This window comes from Watersipora subatra, chromosome 8 (genome assembly GCF_963576615.1).
Source record: "Watersipora subatra chromosome 8, tzWatSuba1.1, whole genome shotgun sequence".
Classification (NCBI taxonomy): domain Eukaryota; kingdom Metazoa; phylum Bryozoa; class Gymnolaemata; order Cheilostomatida; family Watersiporidae; genus Watersipora; species Watersipora subatra.
The window spans coordinates 63604631-63632227 of NC_088715.1; the positions used below are offsets into that span (position 1 = coordinate 63604631).

General features: G+C 38.4%; 1 protein-coding gene across 1 annotated transcript in view; it reads left to right on the forward strand.

Annotated features, from left to right (window-relative positions):
• The first annotated feature begins 1906 nt into the window (after positions 1-1906).
• Positions 1907-27597, forward strand: part of LOC137402835 (transcriptional regulator ATRX-like) — a 56432-nt gene continuing 30741 nt past the window's right edge. The window contains exons 1-17 of the mRNA XM_068089343.1: positions 1907-2081; positions 2221-2568; positions 2817-3013; positions 4667-4804; positions 7708-7965; positions 10359-10842; positions 11308-11718; positions 12617-12733; positions 14288-14353; positions 14627-15700; positions 15866-16115; positions 17254-17388; positions 20278-20519; positions 22519-22667; positions 23027-23166; positions 24503-24691; positions 25924-26041. Of these exons, the coding sequence (XP_067945444.1) occupies positions 1907-2081; positions 2221-2568; positions 2817-3013; positions 4667-4804; positions 7708-7965; positions 10359-10842; positions 11308-11718; positions 12617-12733; positions 14288-14353; positions 14627-15700; positions 15866-16115; positions 17254-17388; positions 20278-20519; positions 22519-22667; positions 23027-23166; positions 24503-24691; positions 25924-26041 (4491 nt within the window). The remainder of the gene's footprint in view (positions 2082-2220; positions 2569-2816; positions 3014-4666; positions 4805-7707; positions 7966-10358; positions 10843-11307; positions 11719-12616; positions 12734-14287; positions 14354-14626; positions 15701-15865; positions 16116-17253; positions 17389-20277; positions 20520-22518; positions 22668-23026; positions 23167-24502; positions 24692-25923; positions 26042-27597) is intronic.

A 27597-nucleotide genomic window follows, 5' to 3' on the forward strand; every position in this document is an offset into this window, starting at 1 on the left:
GCTGCTTGTGTAGTACTGTGAGAGTCAGTGTGTGTTATTTTCTTTCAACACGCGGAGCTCACCGCATTGATTGATGTCCTCAACAAACAATAACGCTACTAATGCGTGTGCATTGACATCAAATTCCTATCATTATAAATCATTATTAATGGGAAAATAATCATAATTAATTGCAAAATAATAACGTAATAAATTATGACAGTCAAATTATTTTGTTGGTTTATAATTTAACGATGCTATAGTGGTCGTTAAAAACGTTAAGTTAAAATAAATGACGTTATAAAATTCCATTCTACAGTATCAATGAACAAAGCTATGTAATTCCGCGTTTTCGCTCGTTCGTTATGATAGTTTAGTTTCGCTCATGAAATTTTCGCGAGAGGATGACTCCGCGAAAACGCGAAAGTTAGATGAGGCGAATACATAAGTGTCCTAGGGTATGTGCCCTTATTTTGGCTATTTATACACGTTGGAATTTATGGTAGTAACATTTGGAAGACACTCGTTACGGGGTGACAGAGTAAACAGGTTTACCCTAAATTGTGCCAACATAGCCAAGACGCTAGCCTATCATTTCTCCAAATAAGCACTTGTAAGTAATATCTTCTCAACTCAATTCACACAGAGCTATTGCTGTTTTAATTTTCTTTAGTATCAGCACAATGATCAGAATGAATCTTTGCTGCGGCTTAAACCTACTTCTAAAGCATAAACAGTAAACACTACTACTACTACTACAGTACAACATGCTACTACAGTAAACTCCTTCAGCGTTCGATCCAAATGTTTCAGCCAGCGATATTCATTGCGAGTAATCACAGAACTTTTAAAAAACTCAGGACTTGCTTTCTGTTTTAAACAAAAACACTCGCATCCAAGAAGGATGCGAGTGTTTTTATAATAGTTGCACTAGTTGTAGTATTATCTCACCTTTTGTAGGCTCAAAGTCTAGTGTCTTGGGTCCGGTTCACCTTGCTCGTCATATTGACGTCACAAAGCACGCTACACTTGTTGAGCTTTCGGTGTTCTTACAAAATTTAAACATTTAAATTGTGTAGAGTGGAACAATTACTCATTAATTAATTACAATGCTCACGATCCATAATTCAATACATTTGAAGTCAAGTGAGCCTCGCAGTATCTGTATACATTGCCAGTTTCAAGGGCTGGAGGCTATGTTAAGCTTGATATTTATAAAACCACACTGGTGTATAATACAATGGTCGTTCCGTTAAACTACGAAAAGAAAACAGCGTTTTATATACTAATGATTAAATGCTTTCTCCGGTGCTCGTTTTATTAACTCTTTCACTACCAAATTGAGTTTTTCCCCCGGGGGCATAATTACATATTCGGTGAAAGCTAATATTTGACAAAATGTGCATTAATTGTCATAACTTTCAAACCATAAAAAAATAATAAAAAAGTTTATAAAAAGAAGTTTAAATACCGAATTAATTAGCTTAGAACTCTACATCAGCATGATGCCATAAAAATGTCACAAATTGTTTTGCAGAAGGAGGTAGGATACTTTTAGGCTATTTTCTCTGCTGCTGTGAGCATGTCCAAGTCGTATGATTTATCAATGTTATTACAGTCTACCGCATTATTGTTACTGCTAAAAATAGATTAGCTATTCTCAGTAGTACTATGGTTCAATAAAAATCACCAAACGTCTATTGATCTAAAATTAGTGAAACCTCTTTAGCTCTAATGCGTCTTACACGACTGGTCATTGCTAAGAGAAAATTGTGATAAATAAATATTTTGCAAAATCACACTACGCCCTATAATATAATATTACAATATACACATATAACAACACATATATTAATACAGATAATTGTTTCCTTTCGTTTAAGTACAGATACGATAGGCTGATTAATAGATTACTCGCTAATCAGAAATGTTTTATACGAAGCCAACTAAAGCCACACCTGCGGCTCTGGTCACACGCAAACGCATTGCCAAGTCGTACTACGTGGCTCGAGGTCGTACTACGTGGCTCGAGGTCGTACTACGTGGCTCGAGGTCGTACTACGTGGCTCGAGGTCGTACTACGTGGCTCGAGGTCGTACTACGTGGCTCGAGGTCGTGAAAGAGTTAAAGTAAGGTAGTTATAGCCACCCATGCATTTGATATTCTAATATTTCAAGCTGTTAGGTAGAAGGTTTAATCAGGTTTCTAAAGAACATGTCATATTTAACGTCTTTCTTGCAGGCACTCACCAAATCATCACTGGTCCTCTGATTAGGCCCAAACCTTCTTCAGTACCAGCGCCATCAGTTTCAAGAACGATAGGCTCTGTTCCTCAGACATTTTCCGCTGCTGCCATGTTGACAAATGCTGCTGTAAGAGCGGTCGCAGCTCATACTAATAAGGCTGTAATCACTCTCAGGCCACCTGTTCCTCCAGCCAAAACAACAATGATTGCGCCCAATGTAACCTCGGCAAAAGTATTGCCCGCTTCTACTTCTGGCAAAACGACTACAACTTCGGCAGCCATGAATGACAGTCGGGTGTACATCCATGTTCCTGCACGAAAAAATGTTCAAAACAATGAGAAAGGTAAGTGTGCTCACCATAGCAGTTCAACTCGCTCCGTACTGCCTTCATGCCTCATTCCTATTTGTATGTAGAGAGTATGAGGAGTTGTCTGATTTCTGCTGCCCTGCGTATTCTGTTGCTGACATACATGTATGTCCGCCTAGAGGTGGCTGCGCTATTAACTCGAAGGTTGTTATATCATAATTATCAGACTTGGCAACAATTGGTTGAACCGGCTACATTATACAACGTGTTATCCTATTTTACAGCCCTCCTGTCTGTGAATTTATCAACGATTGCAACGCAGTATGTTGCTGCACAAAAGGTTCGGTGTGACCAAATCTTCTTAGAAAACCTGGTTCGAGAGCACAACAACTTTAGCATAGCTCTCAAGCAAGCCAAGGATATATTGCTGGCAGCTCACGATTGTTATAAGTCAACATTAGCTGGAGCCAAGGATTATCAGGTATTAAATTTATCTTTAGATTGCTCTTATTTAAAAGAGGATACGGATGCTAGCATGTAGCTTGCTGCAGAGGGCAATGTAAAGAGACTTCTGTGTCATGGTACGGATGCTAGCATGTAGCTTGCTGTAGAGGGCAATGTAAAGAGACTTCTGTGTCATGGTACTATGTTTCACGTCATATTAGATAATAACGTCTCAATATATAAAACAATCATCAACGCATTTGCCGATTAATTGTGACCTTTTATCGTTTTATGCTATGGTAAGATTTAATTTAAAGGTTGACTTGCAACAAAATTTACATTACAGTTATTTGGTATCAAAAGATTCACCATGTCTTACTATGTTGTGTTGTAGATGCCAAATATGTGGAAATGTGATTACAATCTCTTATAAGCTCAAAAACGAAAAGCAGCCGTAGATTTGAATCTCTTTATTTCGATGACGTAACCACGAAATTTGGTTATCATCTTGTCACGTATATCCTCACGTGAATTGAAAGGCCAATACAAAGCTCAATATAAAACTTACCGTAGCACTAGTTCATGACAAACACTTCGGGTTTACCTAAGACCCCATATCAAATATAGATGCTCGCTACTTTACAGTTTTGTTTCGGTGTGGTCTAGTCGGCAAGTCGTAATCTGATCATGTGACCCAATACTTCGCAAATAATTTCTGCAACACTTTTCAATTATCTCAGGTAACCAACGGGCCCGTCATGATTATCAGACAATGTTATGTACTCCTTCGAGGTAAGGTTAAAAAGTTTAACGATTTTTTTATGGTAAGTTATAAGATATCAGTGCTAAAAGTGACAGCATTACGATGACGATAAAACAGACGCGTAAGAACAATAGACATAGTTTTATTGAATGCGTGAAGTATATTTGTGAAAATATTTTGACGAATAAGGTTGCAAGAAAGTGTAAACAGAAACTATCTCTCACAACTACATCACATTTGAGCCGTTTTGGAAAGGGAATCCAAACTACGGCGGTCTCGTGTGGCTGCGATTTTCTGTTCGTTTTTGAGCTTTTAAGAGCTTGTAATCACCTTTCCACATATTTTGCACCTACAACACAACAGAGTAAGACATGGTGAATCTTTTCATATCAAATAATGGTATTGTGAATTTTGTTACAAGTCAACCTTTAAAGTAATATTATTGTAATTAAAAATTTGAAACGCCTGCCATAGATCATAACTAACTTGATAAATGTGAACCAGGTGAAAAGAAAGATTACTCATATCAATTTATAGTGATAAACAGGCAAGGTCAAGTCTAGGTCAGATAAAAAATGCAGTAAGACCTTTTTTTTGAAATCGCAGTTTTTAAAATGCCTTATCAAAGATTTATTTGAAGTTTTCTATGGCAAGATTTTGATGCTATTATAAAGACAATGGTGTAGGCAACACACGAGTTTCATCGACTTACTGATGGCAATAATTTGATGCTAATCCAAACATTTTTTCGGGTTGCACTTTTCTTGGCTTGATAGCTTTCTCCCGCTTCACATCATCTACCTTTTTTAGTGAGTCACTAGGTGATTGATTATATGATTATATATTGATTATAGATTGATTATATGATTATAGATTGATTATATGCCACCCTTCTTTTACATGTAGTACAATTGTATTTTGTTGAAGACGAAAACGGCAGCGCGAGATATGTACAAAGTAACGTGTGATAAGCTCGGTGAGTCCATGCGTTCCTCGATATCGCAGAACATCAACAATCTTATTAGGCTGGTGTCTACTTCCGATTCCAAGACTAGCACCAATAAGGTAGGCTTTCCAGTTGAGAGTTGATTTTAGTTCATGAAACTCTTTAAGGACATGATACACTAACAAAGAATACGCACTGCTTATGAGTGTAGTCATAATTATTGCCTCTGGGTCTCTACTGTATGTACATCTTGCACTCACCATTCATTCTGTTGTGATAAAACTTTGGATCCGTCTTCTCATCCTCATATAAAGTTATTAGCTCTGTTATTACAAAGTATGTAGCTTACTACGTTGTGTATTATTGTAAGTTCGCGACAATTTACTAAATTTAACCTCATAGCAGTGTTTTAAGTTTATATGTTGTGTTATACTATCTACGCTCTGCATAACTGTTTTCCTCGGGCTTGACAGCAGTGTCATGCCTTTTTGTTGATGAAGCTAGATAGGATTGATATGGAAAAATCTGCACTGAAATGATTTCTTAAATTCCTTAAAGGGCTTCCTCTGAAAATAGATAGGTGTTACCATCTTGACTGTGGCCAACTACGAGACATGAGGAAAAATTCAACAGTGCCCTGAGACTTTCATGATTGGATTATACATAAAGGCCGGTTCACACTATAACGCCGTATCTCGGCGTTTCCCTTTCGGCGTTCATCGTCGATTATGTGAACCGTAAACCGATGGCATCTACTAAGCATCGCGGACACATCGGGAAAGTTTGCAGCTGTCAAACTTTCCCGATAGTTCGCGGAGCATCGACGACAGCACGTGTAATGTGAACCATTTCGGCGAAGACATTTCGCGATCGCGTATTGCGTGGTTTCTGTTTATGATAGTTGCTGCAGGGCTATATTACACTCGTTGGACTAGCAGGAACCAGAGACACACGACAACATTTTTATACTGACTCGTTTGGTTTATGAAAAGTTTATGAAAATATTCTCGTAAGGCCTATGTATATTTACTCACCGAAAAAAACATTTCACAGTTCTCATTGCGCCATGTATAATAGAGTGCGTTAAATTGTCCTCGATTTCTTCTCTTCTAGGCTGGACGCACCCACCATCTTCTTTTATGCCTCTTTCAGGTGTAAAGCTCTGCTGCTGCTGTTGTCTAAGTCGGTTGCTTCGTCTGAGCAATGCTGAGACAAGTACTTTTCTTAGTTTTAATTTTCTGTTCATCTTCAACAAAAGTGATCACTCGATGCGCGTGGTACTAGCTTTTGCTACTAAACCGAAACGCGAATGTTTACGCGCGTCTCAATAGCCTAGTTATTAATTAGGCCACGCCCATCGCTGACGCTCCAGTGACCGCGTTATATATGAGAACGTAATGTTGACGACTGTTCCCTGATACAAACGCGGATGGCTTTGTGCTAGTGTGAACATCGTCATCATCGACAATCACCGAAGTATTGTTGCATCAACGCCGAAATACGGCGACATAGTGTGAACCAGCCTTTATGGATTGTAACTGGTAGATTTAGCAATAAGGCTGGAAATGAAAATGACCAGAGACTGAAGTTAGTAACTTATGGGCGGAATAATCTAACAACAATGCAGAGATCATCGCTCCTGCTAATATCTCTCAGGCCACCTGTTCCCTCTGCCAAAACAACACCAATTGAACCCAAAGTGACCTCGGCCAAAGTAATACCAACCTCTACTGCTGGCAAAGTGACTGCAACTTTGGTCCCTTCGAATGACAGCCGGGTTTACATAAATGTTCCTGCACAATCCTTGTAGACGCTTGATTTGAATTTAGTTGACACTTGAAATCTTTTCCAGACTAAGGAATTCTATTCTCGCTTGAAAACAGTCTGTTAGCTTTGCAACCCATGAGTGACTAGGATAACGGATCAAAGCATTTCATTTGATTATTTTGACAGACTTCTCTGTATATCCAAGAACTTGCAAAAAATTTGGTTGAAGAATAACATTAACGACCATCTATGGAAAGTATCTCTGGGAGTCAGAGTTTAGTGAAGTCTTGAACACTACCAACATGGAATTGAGACAAGGCTGCTTGAAGCCTTGACATCATCATCTAACACCTCCTACAAGGCTGCTTGAAGCCTTGACATCATCTAACACCTCCTACAAAGCTGCTTGAAGCCTTGACATAATCATCTAACAGCTCCTACAAGGCTGCTTGAAGCCTTGACATAATCATCCAACAGCTCCTACAAGGCTGCTTGAAGCCTTGACATCATCATCTAACAGCTCCTACAAGGCTGCTTGAAGCTTTGACATCATCTAACACCTCCTACAAAGCTGCTTGAAGCCTTGACATAATCATCTAACAGCTCCTACAAGGCTGCTTGAAGCCTTGACACCATCATCTAACGGCTCCTACAAGGCTGCTTGAAGCCTTGACATCATCATCATCTAACACCTCCTACAAGGCTGCTTGAAGCCTTGACATCATCATCTAACACCTCCTACAAGGCTCCTTGAAGCCTTGACATCGTCATCTAACACCTCCTACAAGGCTGCTTGAAGCTTTGACATCATCATCTAACACCTCCTACAAGGCTGCTTGAAGCCTTGACATCATCATCTAACACCTCCTATAAGGCTCCTTGAAGCCTTGACATAATCATCTAACAGCTCCTACAAGGCTGCTTGAAGCCTTGACATCATCATCTAACAGCTCCTACAAAGTCACTCAAAATATAAACATTTCATCATTAATTTTTTCTTGGGATGTGAGTCTGGCTCAGACCTCGACTTTATTGGTGCATCATTCAACCACCTGCTTTTAGGTATCATCAGGGCCTTCTGTTTTCAACCCGTTCATTTAAATCTGATTATTGAATTTTAGGAATCATAAGACTAAGATTTGTGACACCGCATGGTTTTTCTGTTCATAGCCAAGGTGATTTATACACAATAAGGTCTAGTTGTTGTCTTCTATTTTCATTCAAAAGAATGACACCGTATTAATCTCTTGTTCAGAATAGTTCAGTTGCTGGAGAAACTTCAGCCGCTAAAGATGCTCCTATTCCTATTCCAACACAACCTATTTCACAAACTGCCATTCCTAAGGCTTCATCAATACCAGGCCCTAAGGCTATCCCAACCCTTAAACCTCAGGCTCCGCTTGCGACAATGCCTATGTTGAAGTTGTCTAAGATTCCTCTAAATGGCAGTAGTCAGTCTTCCTCCAGTGCACGGTTGGAACACAGAGAGTTCATAGATATTGATGAGCTGAAGGTAGGTTCTATAACTACTTCAACACGCACGCTGTGGTCTATGATTTGATTGACTCAGAACAAGGAGTGGTCATGTGACAACCAAAGTAATGTTTCTGTAGTCAAACACTTTGGTTAGAAGTATCGGCTGAAGCTACCGAAAGCTTCAGTCATTTTCAATTTAGTTTACTCAGATACAAGTTGACCTCACAAACACAATACACTGCGACTTGGCTTGCAATTCATGACTAGAATTGCATACAATAATTCATTCTGATGAGGGCATCAAAAGGTAAAAATGTTGTATAGAGGGGTATAGAATCCCATAGTAATCATTTAATGCAAACACCCCCTGGTAAAAAACATCAAAAATTTGCGTACATACTGGAAATAATAAAAATTAGTGACAAAATAGTATATTAACTTTAGTAACTATACCCTAGGACACTTATGTATTCGCCTCATCTAACTTTCGCGTTTTTGCGGAGTCATCCTCGTGAAAATTTCATGTGCGAAACTAAACTATCATAACAAACGAGCGAAAACGCGAAATTAATTAGCTTTGTTCATTGATAGTTAGGCCTGTATTCACTGGTTGCGAGTTGGGGTGGCTAATGTTAGGCGACTAGTTATGAACACCTAGGGTTGGAAAGGGGCCGTGTAAGCCCCCAACAGGTTTCTCTCATGTGTAGGGCCTCAGCCGGGCCTCTCGTGAGAAGTTTTAAAAAATTTTATCGGCAAGTATCAACAATTTTCTAATTTTTTGAGATTTGTTTTGTTTTAGATGATGTGACTGACGAGACGTTTTTATATTAAAATAGGCAAAACTTGACCGCAGTTAAAACCCTCAGAAAAAAAGACATCTTCCTTTTGAGCGTTTTAACAAAGATCAATTTTGCGAATTTTATTTTCAGTGTCCCTTTCGATGGGACATGGCCAAGCGGGTGTTTGGTAAAACCTGATCTTTTGCAAACCTTTATAAAAGTCGTTAACAAGGATATTTTGCCGCTGATGGTGATAATAATGACACCTAAGAACTACTAAAAGTTGATGTTTGTCTCTATGGCTTGGAATGAAGTGATATTCTACAGCGATAAAAACTGTGTCCATGGCCATTGGGCAAATAACTTTTCGAATAAATTACGTCGAGGTCGAGTTATCTGAAGCAATTTATCATTGCATTGGAACTGACCAAACAAATCCGTTCGAGTTAACCTTGTGTTTGAGATGAAATGTTACATTTTATCCGAGGGCGAGTTATCCGAGTTGGACTGTACTTAGCCGTAAAAAATTCCCAAAAAGTTGGGGCCGGCCAGCCGCCCCAGAGAATACGGGCCTGTTGATAGTCCAAGAAACAAATGGCAGCAAGCGATCAAATCGCATTATCGATCTTGCCCACACCATTCTACCTGCGGTTTACAATTACAAACTAGTCGCAAATTGAAAATTTTTCTTATCGGTGAACTGAACCTGAGGAATCTAATTATGTTTGTTGCACTGCATTTATTTTCACATCACTATATTTTCGCACTCATCAGAGCTGCGAAATTAAGTTGCAGCAAAATTTTACTCTGTATGCTACTCTCGAAACTAAATACTAGCGAAATATAAGTGTCCTAGGGTAGTTACCGATAGTAACTTTGGTCTATTTAGTGGTTAGTGTCTGCAATAAAATTTTTATTGCAGTAAAATGGTTTTCTTACTTCGTCCTTTAACGTCGTTATCAAACATAAAACCCAAGGCTAAAGAATTAAAATTATATATTTATTTTATTTATATGTGTATAATAAATGCACAATACATTTTTACTTCCACTTATTGTTCTGATTGTTTCTGATGTTCTGATGCTAATTGTTATTTCACTCGCACAATATCAAGCATTTACGAAACACGGAGAATGTGATTTTGACATATTCAGCACACCGACAATCAAATTTAGATTTTGAGAGACATTTCCTTGATGATGTATGGCGAAAAAAAATGCCATAAAGAGGGGAAGAAAAAACATTGTGTTCCATATCGTTAGACGAAAAAGCCATAAAACAGGGACACCGTAACCCGGGAGGGGGAGAGGAGGTGCACTGTATTTACTTTATTTCGCCACAAGTGATTGACTCAAATATTACTCGGAATGTAACTAATAGTCTTGTGCGAGCTGATAGCTAGCTTGAAGGACTTTAATTTGTTAAGTTCACTTAGGACCATTGCGGCCACTCCTTACAAACTTAGATTGAGATATGTGCACTTTAGGGGCTCAAGTATGGTTGCAATGACATCTCTTTTAATTTCAATCAGTTTATAATAATCTCGGCAGGAGATCGGCGTGACCTCTTCTGACAGTCTCAAACTAGTATGCATGATTGCAAAATGTATTGTACTGCCATTTCCTTCTTAAAATTAGCATTTCTTCCATAGAAAACTGAGCAACCTCAACACGTCATCAACTTGTGTTCAGATGATGACGAGGATCCTACACCATCACCGCCTGCATCAAAAGATGAAGCTACCATCGATAGTTTAGGCGGTAAAAGCAGTGCCGCTCCTGTTGCCTATTCAGAAACTTTTGATGTTGGAAGGCAACCATTTTCTCCTGATGGCCAGTCTTCAAATACAAACAATAATGGTGCTGAGGTAGCGGAAACAGTTACCAATCGACTGGACTTTAGCACAGCAACTGTAACAGAGGTGCCTGTAGTAACTTCGGACAATGAGTTATTGACTGCAGCTCAAGAAAACGATAACAAGGAATCGCGAGCAGATTCTCCCCTGATAGGCAAACCAGAAGAGCAGTTAGAACTGTCTAGCGAGGATGACTTGGTGGGTGTAACACCTCGAATCCTCCGTCCCAGAGGTACTAACACAGTATCAAAAGACAATCTACCACCTCGTAGTGGTAAAGGTACGGTCATAGAATGTTTACAGCAAACTTGTGGAAAGTTACTGATATGATGTGTAGCCATTTTAGTCCTCAGTCATATGTAGAAGTTTTGGAATGCATATTTCGTACATTGCTACTAGCAAATTTGTATCAGATCATGGTATAGGCTTGTCTATTGGAGTTGTGTCACCATGAATAGCCCAGGGTAGATAAAGACTTGTCTGCATATGCTGCCTTAGGACTAACTAGAAAATTAGTGGGCAGATATGCTGTGTATTGTGACATGAGTACACAGGCTTTTCATGATACACTGAATTGACATGTTACACTTGTTTGATGAGCAACATAAATGCCATGCTATTTTTATGTTAACATTCATAAGATATGTAATATACATGTATGTGCCACATGATTAATATCGTGCCTGTGGTACATTCAACATATATATCCTGCTATTGACACGTTGACAAGTTTTTGGCTCTGCAGGTGAAGAGAAAGGCTCCAGTTCCACGGGTGAAGAGAAAGGCTTCAGCTCTACAGGTGAAGAGAAAGGCTCCAGTTCTACAGGTGAAAAGAAAGGCTCCAGTTCTACAGGTGAAGAGAAAGGCTCCATCTCTACAGGTGAAGAGAAAAGCTCCAGCTCTACAGGTGAAGAAAAAAGCTCCAGTGTGATAAGGAAGTCCACTCGTATTTCTGTACCATCAGGAAAAGCGATAGAAAAGTCAAAGAAGCACTCAGGTGATGACACACAATCAGACCCCATTTCTACTCTGAATGAACTTGACCATTCCGAAGAACCTGCTAAGAGTGATGAGTTGCCCCAAGCTGAGGTTCACACTGTTGAAGAAGATCCTGCCACAGCCGGTGATGCTAAATCTCATAAGATCACTGTTACAGGTAAGAAGGGGACGAATTAAATCAATGATCATAGCAGCTCCATTTCTCATTCAGCCACAGAAACAGTAAATTGGTTCAACTTGACCCATTCTCAGCAGAAATACACATTTACGCTGCATTGGCTGGAATTAAACCATTTGCATATCCTTCTGGAAGTCCAGCATGAACAAACGCAGATGCACTTTTCCTTGCTGTTGGAGTATAGCGCCAGCATACTGAGTATAGCGGAATATAGAATGCTACATCGCTAGCTGACATTGTCGAGAACTACTGTAGCTTTTGTTGTCTTGTCACTAGTGATTGATATTGTGAATCTAGATCACCTTCCTCCCCACTGTTACTCGAAACCTATTGCTAGTAAAGAACGGGCCCTTCTATATCAGAATTATTTAAAAAAAAGAGGGAAAATCTTGTGTTGCTTCTTTGGACAGCCAGCTTTTTGCATAAGAGAAAGATGCTCAAAGTATCGCTGTAGAAAGTTCATATAATAGTGATGAGAGCCAACTGATGCTTTGGGTAACATCACACGAGGGCATAGCGAGTGTGTGGAAGGATGTTTGAAGAAAACTGCTATAAAATATTATAATTGTTTAGTGATTAGCTCTCCATAGAGCATTTTACTAATACACGACGTATTCCAAGGTATCCTTGGCTGCCATCTAAACATAGCTCAAAGTTCACTCCCTTTCATTCATTTATTTACCTGGAAGAGTTGTGTTTTCATAGTTATTCTCGCGAGTAAAGAACTTGAGCGTGTTTGTAAATACACTGTTGGGTGCTTGTCCTCGGTGTAAGTATATCATTTTGATAGACAGAGCTCAACCAGTACAGTAGATTATGCATTTTCTGATCCTATAATTGTCTCTAGTTATTTACTTAGTATATGTTTCTATAACAGGCTGTGAAGCCAAAGCTGGACCATCAGGCATCACTCGCAGAGCCCTTCGGAGGCTTATCAAGGAACAGGAGAAGGAGGAGTCAGAGAAAAGCAAGAAGCCATCGCATCAGTCGCCGGGTACGTAGCTTCGTTTGCATACAGTAGTTTCATTCTACTGTCTAACTCTTAATAACACTTCATCTTCATTAGTTTGATATTTACTGCGTCTCCATGCTTTTGAATGGGTTTGAAGTTGCTTCCACTTTGAATCATAAAAACGGTAAAATCCGAATTCAACGGCATTTCGCTTCGCTAAAGTTGTGCGAAGTCATATGCTGTAAGAATACTTCGACATCGCAGAAATGCTCGCTGCTGGTGGATCTGAATCGATAATACTCGGCTAGGCTCTTCCAGTGGCACTAAACAACTTTTAGGAGACGACGACGAGGGTCTATGCTACGAAAATTCACTACTGCTTCTGCTTAACTTTTGTCTTTACATTTTATCCTTTGTTTTTTCGTGGCGTCATTCTATCGTTGTCTGCCATCTTTATGGACAACTTTTATCGTTAAAAACCCGAAGCTTCTGCAGTTAATTATTTGCAAACAATACTTTTGTTTGCAAATCTTTTATTTTAGTATCAAAACAACACCGAAAAATACTATTAACCAAGAGAATGACGATTGTTTTCTACAAAGATGGCGGCTTTTTTGTGGACAAGCGCATGTGCAAACAGGGTGATGACGTAAAAAAAAACGATGGGTTGTCATGACAAGGATTGCTTGCTCGTACGAGGATGACCAGATAATTACTTTTCAGTGCAACTAGTTGACAAAGTGACCATGAACCGAAAGTGAGTCTATTTTATCAAGTTTTGTTATAAGGGATACATCTTGGAAAGATCTATGATGCCACTCTGAATCATTGAAACGGTAGAGTGCGAATATATTGGCCGCCGACAACTCTGAAGCCATTTGAAGCAAGGATACGATGATTTAGAGCTCAGCTTTATTATTTAATATTTTTCCTTCGGATCGTCCTGTGGTCGTACCTGTGCTAAGTTGACCAATGAGTTGCATGTCTTTTAGCATCGTGTTAATCATAGAGATTATATAATAGTACAATAGAATTTTTTATTGTAGGCCTAGTTGATATCGCATTTAGTTCTTCATGTTTCTTGCTAGTAGAACACATCAGATCCCTTCATTCAAGGCGTTGCGCAGCATAACGTACTTATAAGGTGTCTTTAGGTTTGCATTTGCGGTATACCTATGTCATAAGACCGCCTGAAGTGGCCCAGATTGTAGACAGATGGCAGATAACTGATGTTTGCCAAGTATTTTTCACGGTTGCCGGACACAAACCAATTCGGCATGTAGATAGTCATAAGCTAGGTTATAAACTTATCAACACACTATCCAGTTCTCAAGAAATAGGAAGATGTTTATAGATATAGAAGCTGCACTGTAGAGGCACCTGTACACGATTACATCAAGTCAGAGAAACACTTTTACTCAGTTGTCTGCGTCAGATAGGCATCTGTACATAAGTGCTTTAAGTCGGATCAGCACCAGTGCATTGTTGCTCTGCACGGAGCACCTTTACGCAGCCAGTCTATACATAGGAAGTACCTGTATACAACTGTTCTTAACAGAGCAGCCGAAGTGATAAGTGGCACATTAAATTTTGTAGAAAGAATCAAGAAGTCGAATTTATCAAAGGAATTTGTATCATCTAGTGATGAAGATAGTTCTTCTGGTGAGAATTTAAAAGACCCATCTGATGTTATCATTTCATCTGGTAGATTTCCGAATCATGTTTATGTGTGAGTGGACCTAATGGGTGCATTATGGTTGCTAAATTAGGGAGACTCTATCAGGTAAAGTTGGTGCTGAGCTGTGATCATATACAAATTACAAATGCACCTACTCATATTTTACGAAGAGCGTAGCATAATATGGGCAACAGTTCTTTTGTGTTCGATTATTAGCAATACTGATACCTCAGTTCTCTCTAAATATGTTTTCATAGATAAGGCTGACGCGTCTCCTCCTTCAGCAAGTGGTGAGCTACAACCAACTCCAGTATCTGACGGCTCTGAAGACAATTTGGATATATCAACTGCTGTCCGGGACTCGGGTGAGGTGACAACAATAAGCAGTAAACCTGCTGCATTAAGTGATGAAGAAGATAAGAGGGGTACATCTGGTGTATCAAGTCCCACCAGCCAACAGGAAACTACAGGCTTAGTACCAAATGATTCTACATCTGATAATGAAATAGATGAGTCTCACCTTGCTGAGGGTTGTCGAAAGGGAAAGCGTCATCACAGTGATAGTTGTGACAGCAATTCAGAAAGCCCTAATCGTCAGACTAGATGTTCTGCTGCCAAGTTAGCTAAAGAGGATGGTATGTCTGAAAAGACTTTTACAGAGCCAGGAAGAGCGAGAAGACGAGCTGAAAGTGGTGCTAGCTGTCACACGAATTCAAAAAGCAGCAAGAAACCCTCGGAAGGTAATTCAAAAGACTCAACACCTGTGAAAGAGAAAACTGTCGATAGGACAGCTTCTGAGGGTGTATCAGATTTGGAAGAGGATAACACAGACTCTGAGCAACTGAAAGGAAATTCAATTTCTTCAGAAGTTGTTTCTGAGGACGATAAGAAAGTTATGAGTGAAGGTGACAATTCCTCTGATGAAGATCTGTTATTCGCTAGTCAAGTGTTTTCTCGAACCAAAAAAAGTTCTGACGTAGTCAAAGAGAACAAACTCTCATCGAATGAAACTGAAAACTCACAGCGCAGTAGGAGACGCACAAAAAGGGGCAGTCCAAAGAAACGTGCCAGCGCAGGAAACAAACTTGTTGCAAGTCCAAAAAACAATTCTTGCTCAGCTGAAGACAGTGACTCTACTGGTAGAGAGGTCACTGATGATGCAGTTGCAGAGAAGTCCAGGGAGGATGTGCTGTTAGGAGAGTCCTTGAGTGGTGATGATGATCTCCTAGATGTCTCCCTTTCAGCTGCAGTTGAGGTTAATGACGCGTTGCTAGCCGACAGCGACTCAGCGATAGAAGCCGAGATCACACCATCAGCTGACCCTGGGACAGGTAGCTTCTCTAGATATATTGACATTCTTTATACTTTGCCATTACTTTTGTATGTCCAAATGCGTGTTTACAAAAATTTGTGTATAAAAAATGACTCCCATATGGGATGGTGCTAAACTGAAATATTTTTCATCACCATCATTCATTAATCATAAATTTTTTTAGCTGTAGCCAAGGCGTCAGACTCGAGTGATGCAACGCTGACAGACACAGTGCAAAACACTAAGGCTATGCACGAGCTCAGGGATGCTTTACTCTCTAGTTCTGACACCAGCTCAGATCCACCACCGAGAGTGATTCTGAGAAGACGCGCCAAACGAATACACGCAAAGAACAAATCCGTCAAGGCTAAGTCTCTTTCAACTGCTGAACAACGTGCTAAAACTTTCAACAGGCTGAAGCCAGAGCAGAGAAGGTAAGTCTAGATGTCTTTGTGTATAGTGTTTATAGTAAGGTTGGTCTCGATGTCTTTGAGTATAGTGTTTATGGTAAGGTCGGTCTAGATGTTTTTGAGTATAGGGTTTATAGTAAGGTCGGTCTAGATGTTTTTGGGGATAGTGTTTGTAGTAAGTAGTACCGTACTTTTCAGACTATTAGCCGCTGCTTTTTTCTGATGATTTTAGCCATGCGGCTTATATAAGGGTGCGGCTAATCAGTGGCTTTTTCCTTCACCGCTAGGGCGCATTAACGGGAGTCTCTAATTAGTGCGCTTCTAGCGGTGAAAGAAAATACGAAACAATGCCTCACGGTACAGTTACGTTAGGCACAATGTAAAAAAAGCATTGGATAATACGAAACTGTGCTGTTCGGCACTATTCCGTTTTAAACGGCGAAGTTGCTGCCGCGTTAAAAGCAGTTTTGAGTCCTGCGGCCTATACAAAGGTGCGGCTTATGTATTGTTTTATTATCGTTTTTCGGAAAATAAAGCAGGTGCGGCTTATATAGAGGTGCGGTTTATAGTCCGAAAAGTACGGTAGTATTGTTGTAAGTCTTTGAGTATAGCCTTTCTGATAAGAATTAGTGTGTGCTAACTATATGGATGGTGAGGCACAAGTGTCCTACTGACTGTTAGCCATTTGTCAGGTTTAAGTTTTCCATCCATTTGAGACAAGGTGAGTGTTCAAGATGGTGGTTTGTTGATGCTACCAGCGGTCCAATACCCTGGTCAAGCTGACCTGATATGGTCATCATGCAGCGACAATGAAATATCATGTTATTAAAAGGCATTATACTTGAGTTAGCCTTTGCTTATGGTTTTAGATGTGTAGAAAAGGCAAAGGTAAATTTCAAGAAACATTTCAAGCTGCATTGCTGACAGATCGTGAATATTTTTATGTTTTTTTACTGACATTCAATTCATTTGATTTTAAAAGTTACTTTAGTTAGAGTTTGGAGCTATGGCTACTTGACAGGAAGACAGTGAAGTAGCTTTCTGTAAAGCGACGTGTTCGGTAAACGTTTAAGAAGAATTTATATGTGCGACGTCCTGGGCTGATTATGAAGTGATGAGACATGTCATAGGCTGATGAGAAAGTATATATAATATCTTCCAGGTTCATGAGGAAAAGGGCGGATGGCTTGAGAATAAGTTTAATGGAACAAAGACAGAGCGCCTTACAGAAGCTTCTGTTGGAGATCGAGAGCAAGTCTGTACAGGAAATGGACACAGATGATAAACTGTCTCTCAAGTACGAAAATTTTAATGGTTAAAGCATTGCGAAGTTGCGAAATGTAATACACTTTAAACAGTGAGAAGTAGAGAAGTGAAAGATTACACTGTAGGCTGATTAAAGAAATGTACATTTAGTCACAATTCTGTATGACGGAAAAAAGCAGAGTTATATCATCGTAGATGTTTTCATTTCGATATGGAGGGATGTTACTTAGAATTTGCAGAAACTGATAAAAGACTAACAGAAAAATCCTTTTATATTCGACATGATAAAACAGAGCAAGTCGTTGTGGTCACTGCGAATCTTCCATTCAACATCTGACAACAGCTCTGTACTTCAATACAGCTGCTAACATTTGCTAAATGTTGTCTCAAATAGAAAATTCTTCTTAATTGGCTACTGTCATGGCAACCGACTCACTCTCTGAACTCGACTCTATTTTTTACACACTTTATATATGTCATGCAGTCACTTATACATCACTTATACTTTAGTCACTTTATATATGTCATGCAGTCACTTATACATCACTTATACTTTAGTCACTTTATATATGTCATGCAGTCACTTATACATCACTTATGCTTTAGTCACTTTATATATGTCATGCAGTACAAGCGATCGCCTCTAAACAATTAACACCAAAGTATAGTTTTGTTTATACAGTCAAACGTGGATAACTCGTCCTTGGATAGCTCGAACACATGGTTCTCCAACAGTTTTTTGGTCCGTTCCCACGTAATGATAAATTGCTTTAGATAACTCGACCTCAACTTTGTTAACTCGAAACGGTTGTTATCGCTTTAGAAAATCACTTTATTTCAAGCCATAGAGGTAAACCTCAACTTTTCGGAGTTCATAGGCGTCGTTATCACCATCATCGGCAAAATATTTTTGTCAAAGACTTTTCTTAAGTTTTGGTAAAATTTGATTTTTACCAAACATCCGCTTAGGGATGGCCCTCCGGATGCATGGAAAAGTAAGGTAAGCTTCGCATAAACTTCAAGAAAAAGCGGCAAAATTGATCTTGGTTAAAACGCTCAAAAGAAAAAGATGTCTTTTCTTCTGAGCATTTCAACAGCGATCAAGTTTTGTCAATTTTAATCTAAAAAACGTCCTGGCAATAACATCACCTCAAACAACAAACCAATCTCAAGTGATAGAAAAATCTCTATTCTTTTTGATAAAAATTTTTTTAAACTTCACATTAGAAGCATTTAATTTGAAACGAGCCATTTATACTTTTGATTTATATTATAGTTTGTATATGTACATGTATCTACTAATAAATATATACATGGACTTGTGACAGTGCTCTGATAACTTGAACGCTCTGATAACTCGAACGCTTTCGCTCGGTCCCGTGAAGTTCGAGTTATCCATTTTTGACTGTACATGTACAAGAAATCGTCCTAAAACGTATTACAGACTTCCCATTGACTGTGAAAGCACATAAGCGTTTATGCAATATTGTTAACTATAGTTATAAAATAAAGATATGCCTTCAAGTTTAGAATGAAATATAAAATATAAAGCTCCAACAAATTGCAAACAGCACACAGGCTATAATATCATCGCAGGTCAACTGCAAGCAATAAATATCAACTGGTAGAGATATTTCTCAGTTTCCCAATACACATTTATTTAGAGATCTTTGATCAGTTGGAAGTCAGTTAGCAGATTTACTACATCCAAAAGGGTTAATTTTGCTTCGCCTGAAGTAAAGTGCAAAATACAGGCGACACTCGCTTTACCTGTAAATCCTGGTTCCCATATACGTTGCAAAGCACCGGCGACAGCATCACAGGCTATTAGCGGTGGAATGGGAACCTATGCACCTGGTGCCGCCGTTAATTGCCAGCGGCAATGCAATAGTTTAGCGCTGTTCAAATTTTGCAAAAGGCTGCAGGCAAAACCTTCCCACAATTCACTGCACAGGTGAAGGTCACCATTATAGAAACGGCATGGCGAGCGAACAATTTATTTGATTATGCGATTATGTTTAGCGATGCAGCTTATATGTGAACAAATGCCGGCGAGCCTGGTGATTTGCTGCGCAAGTTACTGTTGGAGTCTCACAATCGATATAGGAACCAGGTTTAAAAGGGCTCAATTTATCTTCCCAAAATTCTGACGAGTTATTTGAAAAATACAACACAAGCCTCTATTTTAATGCCACCTCTATTTGTCTGCCACCTCTATTTGACTGCCACCTCTATTTGACTGCCACCTCTATTTGACTGCCACCTCTATTTGACTGCCACTGTAGGGGAAGAGTTGAATAATATACATTTTATATTTCATTATTGTTTGCCATATTTCAATATAATAGTCCATTCAAATCGGAACTTATGAATTATACTAAAAACGTATAGAAGTGCACAAAGTCCAGAAACAAAGCAAAAAACGCATGCAACGGCTGCGATTTCATAACCCTACATGTACCTAAACCGAAACTTGTAAAAAGATATGCAGCCAGTTTTTCGCCGGCAAAGTATCTAGTGAGAAAACAACATGTCCAATTATCTCGGGCACAGGTTTTAAAGCGTTAAACCTTGTTAACAGTATTAACTGTTAGCATTGCATCAAATTCACTGTCATCATAAGGTCTTAAATCTTGTTAACATTGCATCAAATTCACTGTTACCACAATTTTTTTACAATTTGTAATATGTTTGTCAAAGGTGCTTACAATTTTTTTCTGTAATTTGCTGCTATATCAAAACTATATTATGATCATTGAGATTCCAAGCCCTGACACACTGTGTTAATCTGTACAAAAAGAGTTGTCTTCTCTCATTCGATTCGTATGAAAATACATAGTACATATTGATTCTCATGGTACATGGTTAGTACGCTCAAGTAGGTAGTTATACCCACTTGACACCACTCACCGTCCTCTAGGTCTCAGGTGGTCCTCACCAGAATGGATCTGACAGACGAACAGGTCGTGAAAAAGCTAGTTGATGATAATCAGTCAAGCAATAAGTTCAGGTGGAAAGACGCTCCGCTGGAGCCTGATAGCGCTGCCGACAGCGACTTAGAAAAGGAGATTGAACGACTGGCCAAGTTCACGGTGCTCCTTAATAGCGCCGGTACCAAATCCAAAAAGCTACGATCGAGTCAAAGGAAGAATAGAGTTAAAAGTATGTGCTTTATAACCTGTCGCAATTATTAACTTGTTTTAATTGTAAATATATGAAGACATGTTTACCAGCTTAAACTTTGTCTATTGCTCCTAAATTTCCCATAAGTCAAGTGGCACTCTTGGCAGGTGGCAGCATATTTGATGATTTATTCAATACCTTGCTGAAGGTTGTAATAGGTGTTTATTAAGAGGTTGACTGTAGTTTCAGAGGCATTTCAGTCGGTCACAGCCTTTTATCTCTCATCTAGCCTTTATAAAGTTTTCAAGTTTTTGGCCTATTTTGTTTGATAATACGGGTGAGCGAGATATTACTATGGGACCCTTTGCTGTCATTGTCAGTTATGTATTCATCTTTTAATAAATAATAAAATAATAATAAATAATCTGTTTTGAGAGTGTTCATGACCTGTATGTCACTCGCCTACTAGGCGCCCACTTTCGTAAAAAATGCAAATTTAGGTGATTGGGAATGTTCCGATATGTTTAAAAATTGTGCGTGTCGACGACTTGAAATGTTTCATGTTAAATGATTACGCAAAAGGTTAGTTGTATGCTCAGGAAAATGTTTACTAGACAAGAAATTCTAACGTTGAATTCTCCTGTATCATTCTTTCGCATCATCTTTATTCCTGACATAATTCTGCCCTGAGCAAGCAAAACGCCCTATCAGACCATTTTTTCAAAATTCACTTTTTTGTGCTTATATGTAAGTTAGGTTGAGATCTAACATGTCCCGAAATTTCATACCTCTGAGACCACCAGAAATAGCACTTTTCACTATGTGCAAAACGCCCTATCCACATTTACCACACATAAAGTGACAATCAAAACGCCTTATCCGCAGATAGGGCGTTTTGATTGGCTTGAACACAAAGTTGGGCATGATGAGCAGCATTATGTAATCACATAGTATATAAACAAAGGGTAGCAAAACTGAAGCAGATACATTTGGTTATTTCTAAGGCAGCTTTAATAAGCTAGTGCACTTCTAAGTGCTCAATACTATTGCTATATTTTTTATCATAAAATATTTATTATGACAAGAGGATCTCGAAGTGACCTAAGTCTAGACTCAAAAATCTGACTCTGAGATTTGATGAGAAACTTGTTCTAATTACATGTTCATGGGAAGGTTTTGCTTCTTAAAATACCGACATTATTGCACTCAATTGTTTGTTTTAAATTATTTTCAATAAAAGCGTTTGATCATATTAAAACTAGTATTCTACTTGCTCCTTTCATTTCATAACATCAGGTTTGAATTAGACTTTGATCTTTGATCATGTCATAACTTTTGAGCTGAAGGATTGCTATCACAGAACTTCAATCCTTGTGTTGGCTGGATGAGTAATAAGAATTGCAACATTTATTCTTTTGCTGACTAGTAGCGGATTAATATCGTGATTGAAACTTTTAATCCTTTGATAATCCAGTCATAGCACATGGCCTTGTGTCAAGCTAACAATGAGAAACCAGTTCAATTAAGCAATCAAAACGCCTATCTGCCGTGATAGGGCGTTTTGATTGCCTAGTGCCAGCATAGTAAATTGTTAGTTTATGCAATCAAAACAACCTAAGCGAAATAACTCATTTTATTTTGAAATTTTACCAAAAAAAATTTCTAGTAAAGATTGTTTGGTCTCTGACCATATTAAATCAGAAAAAATAATTTAAATACTGCTAATACTAAGGCCAGGCTCAACCAAAGCGCGTTTGGGCTTGTGCTGAACAATTTACAAAGATCAAGATAAAGCGTTTTGCTTGCTCAGGGCAGAATTATATAGTCATGTTGTTTAGCTGTATCCCATTATATGCATTCAACTTTACACAAAATCTGAAGAGCAAAACATTTTCGTTATGGTCTTCGACTTTATAGCCAACTCGGCCTATGCTGCCTGCATCGACAAATGAGTTATTTTGCTCTCATGGTCGTACTTCTAGAATAAGTGAACAAAAATACTGCACAATTTAAGGAGTTAGTGATAAATGCTCTCTAGAACATCAGAAGAAGAAAGTTGGTGTGATGGAGAGTGATGCTAGTCTGTCAGACCTTGATGCTGCTCAATCCGATGAAGAACCTGATGTCGATACTTCTGGCAGCGATTCTGACAGCCAGAGAAGCGATATTATTATCATACCCAACAAGGTTGGTGTTAGCAAACTCAGTCCTTATCTGCCTAAAGTACTCATCGTGGTAGTTGATTGGTTGATGTCTGCAGATCTCTCCGCAGCTGGCATTCATTAGAGTTGTGATAGAAATACTAATCATCAATCGGTAGGCATTGTAATTGTTCATGAAAAATAATTTGAGTGAGTCCGAACAGCCAGTTACAAGAGCTAGATGGAAATGTTACGCATATACTGAGTTAAGGGACCAACAACCCTTGACAATTGGCAACAGGCTCAAGTTAAAAGGAATTCTAGCAGAATATGTGAAATCTTCATAACTTGTTTCGAATGCTTAAGTTGTCTTTTCATGCTGATTTGTAAATTTATACTACGTAGGACCAGCTGGCGAATGAGGAGGCAATGAAGTCATTGCTACAGATGATGGCTGACTCGGAAAGTGAGGCCAATAGTCTCTCTTCTGTTGACTCCAGTGACTCGGACACCGAGAAAGAGGCTAAGAAAATTGCTGCCACCAAGTAAGTACGGTATACAATAAAGGGTTGCGAGAGTCGGCATATACCATAGCCGGCCTTGTCAGCAGCATGTCAATGAGGGCTTGTAGGGAATAACCTCAGGCATTGAAGAATTCCAGCTAATTATAGACTGTTCCTTGGTCAAAAAATGAAAGCTTTAAGTTTGTATTATCATCTATATGCGTTGTTGTAAGCCTAGGTTAATGCGCTGATCGTTCTTTGCCAGTCAATGGAAGTTATAGTAAGTTGTATGTTGCTTCCAATGATTAGGTTACTATAAAGGGTTCAGCCTTCAGTGGAAGATTTCTCTCATGATTGATTACCTACTAAATTGTTGACAGGGAACCAGGAAATGTTGCTTTTGTGTGAATTCTGGTCAGATTTACGACTATATTTTTAGGAAGTCTACTGTGACCAGGTAAAGTTAGCCCCAGTTCTTGCTTAACATAGTTTATTGTTATAGCTCTTGTTGGTGTTCATATGCGGTAGTCATGTACAATGGATTGTCTACGAGTGGTTGTGGAGTTGGCATTAAATCATACAGCACGAAGTTTATCGCCCAAAATCATTAGTTGTTTAACATATTATCAGCTTGTCTTGCAGACATTTGTGCTGAAAATACATGACTATCAGTGCCAAGAGGCAGTATACAGCGTACTGCAGTATGCTAAAATTGCGCAACGTAATGAGAACCGATGACTATTTGACTTTTTGGATGATGTTCAGTGAGTGAGCTAGTCTTGAGACCTTTGAAAGAAACATTGAACGTTTAGTCAGTTTATTTGAACTATGTTCAAGTAATGGCTGTTGAAGGAAACAAACACAGCACTCAACTGAGCAGAGACGACTCAGTTAGGTCTTTTTACGAAACTCTCTATGACTCACTCTATGAGTCACACGCTCTATGACTTACTCACTCTATGACTCACACGCTCTATGACTCGCTCTGTGGCTCACTCTATGGCTCACTCACTGTATTACTCAAGACTCACCAGGCTTGACTGATTTATCATTACGTCTTCGTATATAATTCCATATTTTTTAAGACTGAGTTTTTCTATATGGCTGATGATTACTAGTTGGTTAGCGCACTAAGTATATGTCATGGTACTAAGTATATGTCATGGTCATTAGACCGTTTTAAGATCACCAGCTCAAGCCTGTACAAGTAGCCTGTAGCCTGAAAACTATTTTGTTCCTGAATTAAACCGAAAAACAACATAACTTTTTGGAAGCTTACACATTCATCAGACACATCTTACTCTCGCATAGACACGGAAACTGGAAATATTTCTCAGTGCCAACAAAAACTATTTGGCTAGTTGATTGACTGTTGCAGAAAGAGTAAGCGAAAAGGCCGCAAGCTGCATCCACTTGAACAAGAAGGTCTCGGGGAGAAGAGTGGCTCGAGGAGAGAGTTTGGCTCTTCAGTTAGCTCCGCCTCCTCCTCTTCTGAAAGTTACGACGATGACTTGGACAGCAGTGACTCAGAAATTATCCTACGTGGGAAGAAAAGAAAATTTCACCTGTAAGAATTTTCTTCGCATCACGTTTTGCATCAATATCATCCTAGTCATAACAGTTCGAGGCGCTGAAGTTGCTTCTCTCCTTCCCTTCTTTTTATCTCTTCAGGTCTTTCAATGTTACAATGGTAGCCCTCTTCCACCCTCTTCAACATCACCAATGGTTCTATAAATCAATATATAATTTTCAAAAAGTTGATTTATTCATCAATTCTTTAAATACCCTTGTTAACATTTGACACAGCATAAAGGTGCAAACACGCTAGGCGATATTTAGTGCGATTGCATGCTGAGCAATAATGCGAGGCTTGCTCAATCAAAACTTTATCTCACGCTAGGTGCATTTCAATTGGTTGTTTTTCCTCCAGAATACTATTCTCTGGCGGCTGAATCTTTTGTGTCAATGTTTACGGACATACAGCAACAACATTTTTCTATTTTGTTACGAATAAAATATTAAAATAAACACTGAAATGCTCATGTATTTAATAAGAGCACACCCAGTCCTGTATGACACAACACACAAGAATCACAAAGATACCCAGTTGAAGTGACTCCCATTTGCGAGTCAATCGTTGTGCAGGTTGACAATCTGGAGAATGGTAAATATTCATTATATTAAAAGTTAAAAACCACTATAAAGTAAATTATATATAAATATTAAATATAATTAAAAATACAAGAATAATTTTTAATGTTTTGTTGTCATGTACAATTTGTGAAAGTGAGATAGGCCAAACAAAAGCAGAAGTTGTTTATGCCGTTGTCTAGAGGTGCCATATTGACTTAAATTTATTAACAGCTCTGAAGAAACTGATGACACACGATTCTATTGGCAGTTTGCAAGCGTGCCCGCGCTGTCGCTCGCTGGTGAATTGCCCAAGTGTGTGTGGGTATACACCAGCGATATCGCCGCACTCCTCATGACGCCCGCGATAAAATTGTCTCTAGTGCATTTGCGTTTTTAGGTGAAGGACATTAAATGTTGAAGGCTTATATCACTATTTTACAGTAATTCATTTTTTTCAACTCGTTAATAGCCTCTCTCTGATTAGTTAAAATGCAGCTTATATTCTTACGGCCTCTGCTGAGACATATCTCTGGATGACTGTGACAAGGTGACTGTGTCAAGATGACTGTAATGGCTGAATATAATCATAGAAATTAAACGAATCATCAGTAATTATTGTAACTGAGGTTGTCATAATCCACTATCAGGCAGACCATGCTTATTTAGGTCAGGAAGTGAAACAGACAACACTATAGACAAGAAGCTTTCAAGCCGAGACAGCAGACGAACTAAGAAAGGAAGGCGGAAAAGAGTTGTGCGGATGAACAGCAGTAGCTCTGACGAGGTGACCCCTTAGTGACCTTTTACTAGCCTACTTTGTACTAGCTCATTGCCTCATAAGCATGTATGGCAGCTCACTGCTCTAAGTAAAAATCATTTTTATATTTGTGTTGTTCCCCATTTAATTTAATGTATTGTGATCTTCATCTATAGATGAACGTACCCAAAATTTCAGCAGAAGGTATCGATATTTTTCTATCATTTGCGTTCGTTTTGAATGTTTGAGATTATTTTGACTGCCAGGATGTTTCAAGATTAAAATTGATAAAACTTGATCACGGTTAAAACGCTCATATCAAAGGGAAAGTGTGATTATGTCGTCTATAGTTGCAAAGAGGTTGACAGAATATAGATGTGCAACGTTTCAACTTGAACGCAATAGCTGATATCAATAACTAGAGATATCAATAGCTGATATCAATAACTAGAGATATCAATAACTGATATCAATAACTAGAGATATCGATAGCTGATATCAATAACTAGAGATATCGATAGCTGATATCAATAACTAGAGATATCAATAGCTGATATCAATAACTAGAGATATCAATAGCTGATATCAATAATTAGAGATATCGATAGCTGATATCAATAACTAGAGATATCAATAGCTGATATCAATAACTAGAGATATCGATAGCTGATATCAATAACTAGAGATATCGATAGCTGATATCAATAACTAGAGATATCAATAGCTGATATCAATAACTAGAGATATCAATAGCTGATATCAATAACTAGAGATATCAATAGCTGATATCAATAACTAAAGATATCAATAACAGATATCAATAACTAGAGATATCGATAGCTGATATCAATAACTAGAGATATCAATAGCTGATATCAATAACTAAAGATATCAATAGCTGATATCAATAACTAGAGATATCAATAGCTGATATCAATAACTTGAGATATCGATAGCTGATATCAATAATTAGAGATATCGATAGCTGATATCAATAACTAGAGATATCGATAGCTGATATCAATAACTAGAGATATCGATAGCTGATATCAATAACTAGAGATATCGATAGCTGATATCAATAACTAGAGATATCAATAGCTGTTATCAATAACTAGAGATACCAATAGCTGATATCAATAACTAGAGATATCAATAACTGATATCAATAACTAAAGATATCAATAACAGATATCAATAACTAAAGATATCGATAGCTGATATCAATAACTAGAGATATCAATAGCTGATATCAATAACTAGAGATATCAATAGCTGATATCAATAACTAAAGATATCAATAACAGATATCAATAACTAGAGATAGGCAGCTGCTCGACTAGTGACATCATTTCGGCACCTTATTTCTTTTCTGATCGTTTGAACCGGGATCAAGTTTTGTTGATTTTAATGCTAACACATCCTGGCAGTCAGATCACCTCAAACATCAAAAACCATCGCAGATGTTAAGAGAAATATCGATACTTTCTGATAAAATCTACTAATATTTTTTGTTCAAATTAATCTTTAGTGTTGAGAATAGATCCACCCACACTCATCGATAGCCCTGCTTTAAAGTGCAT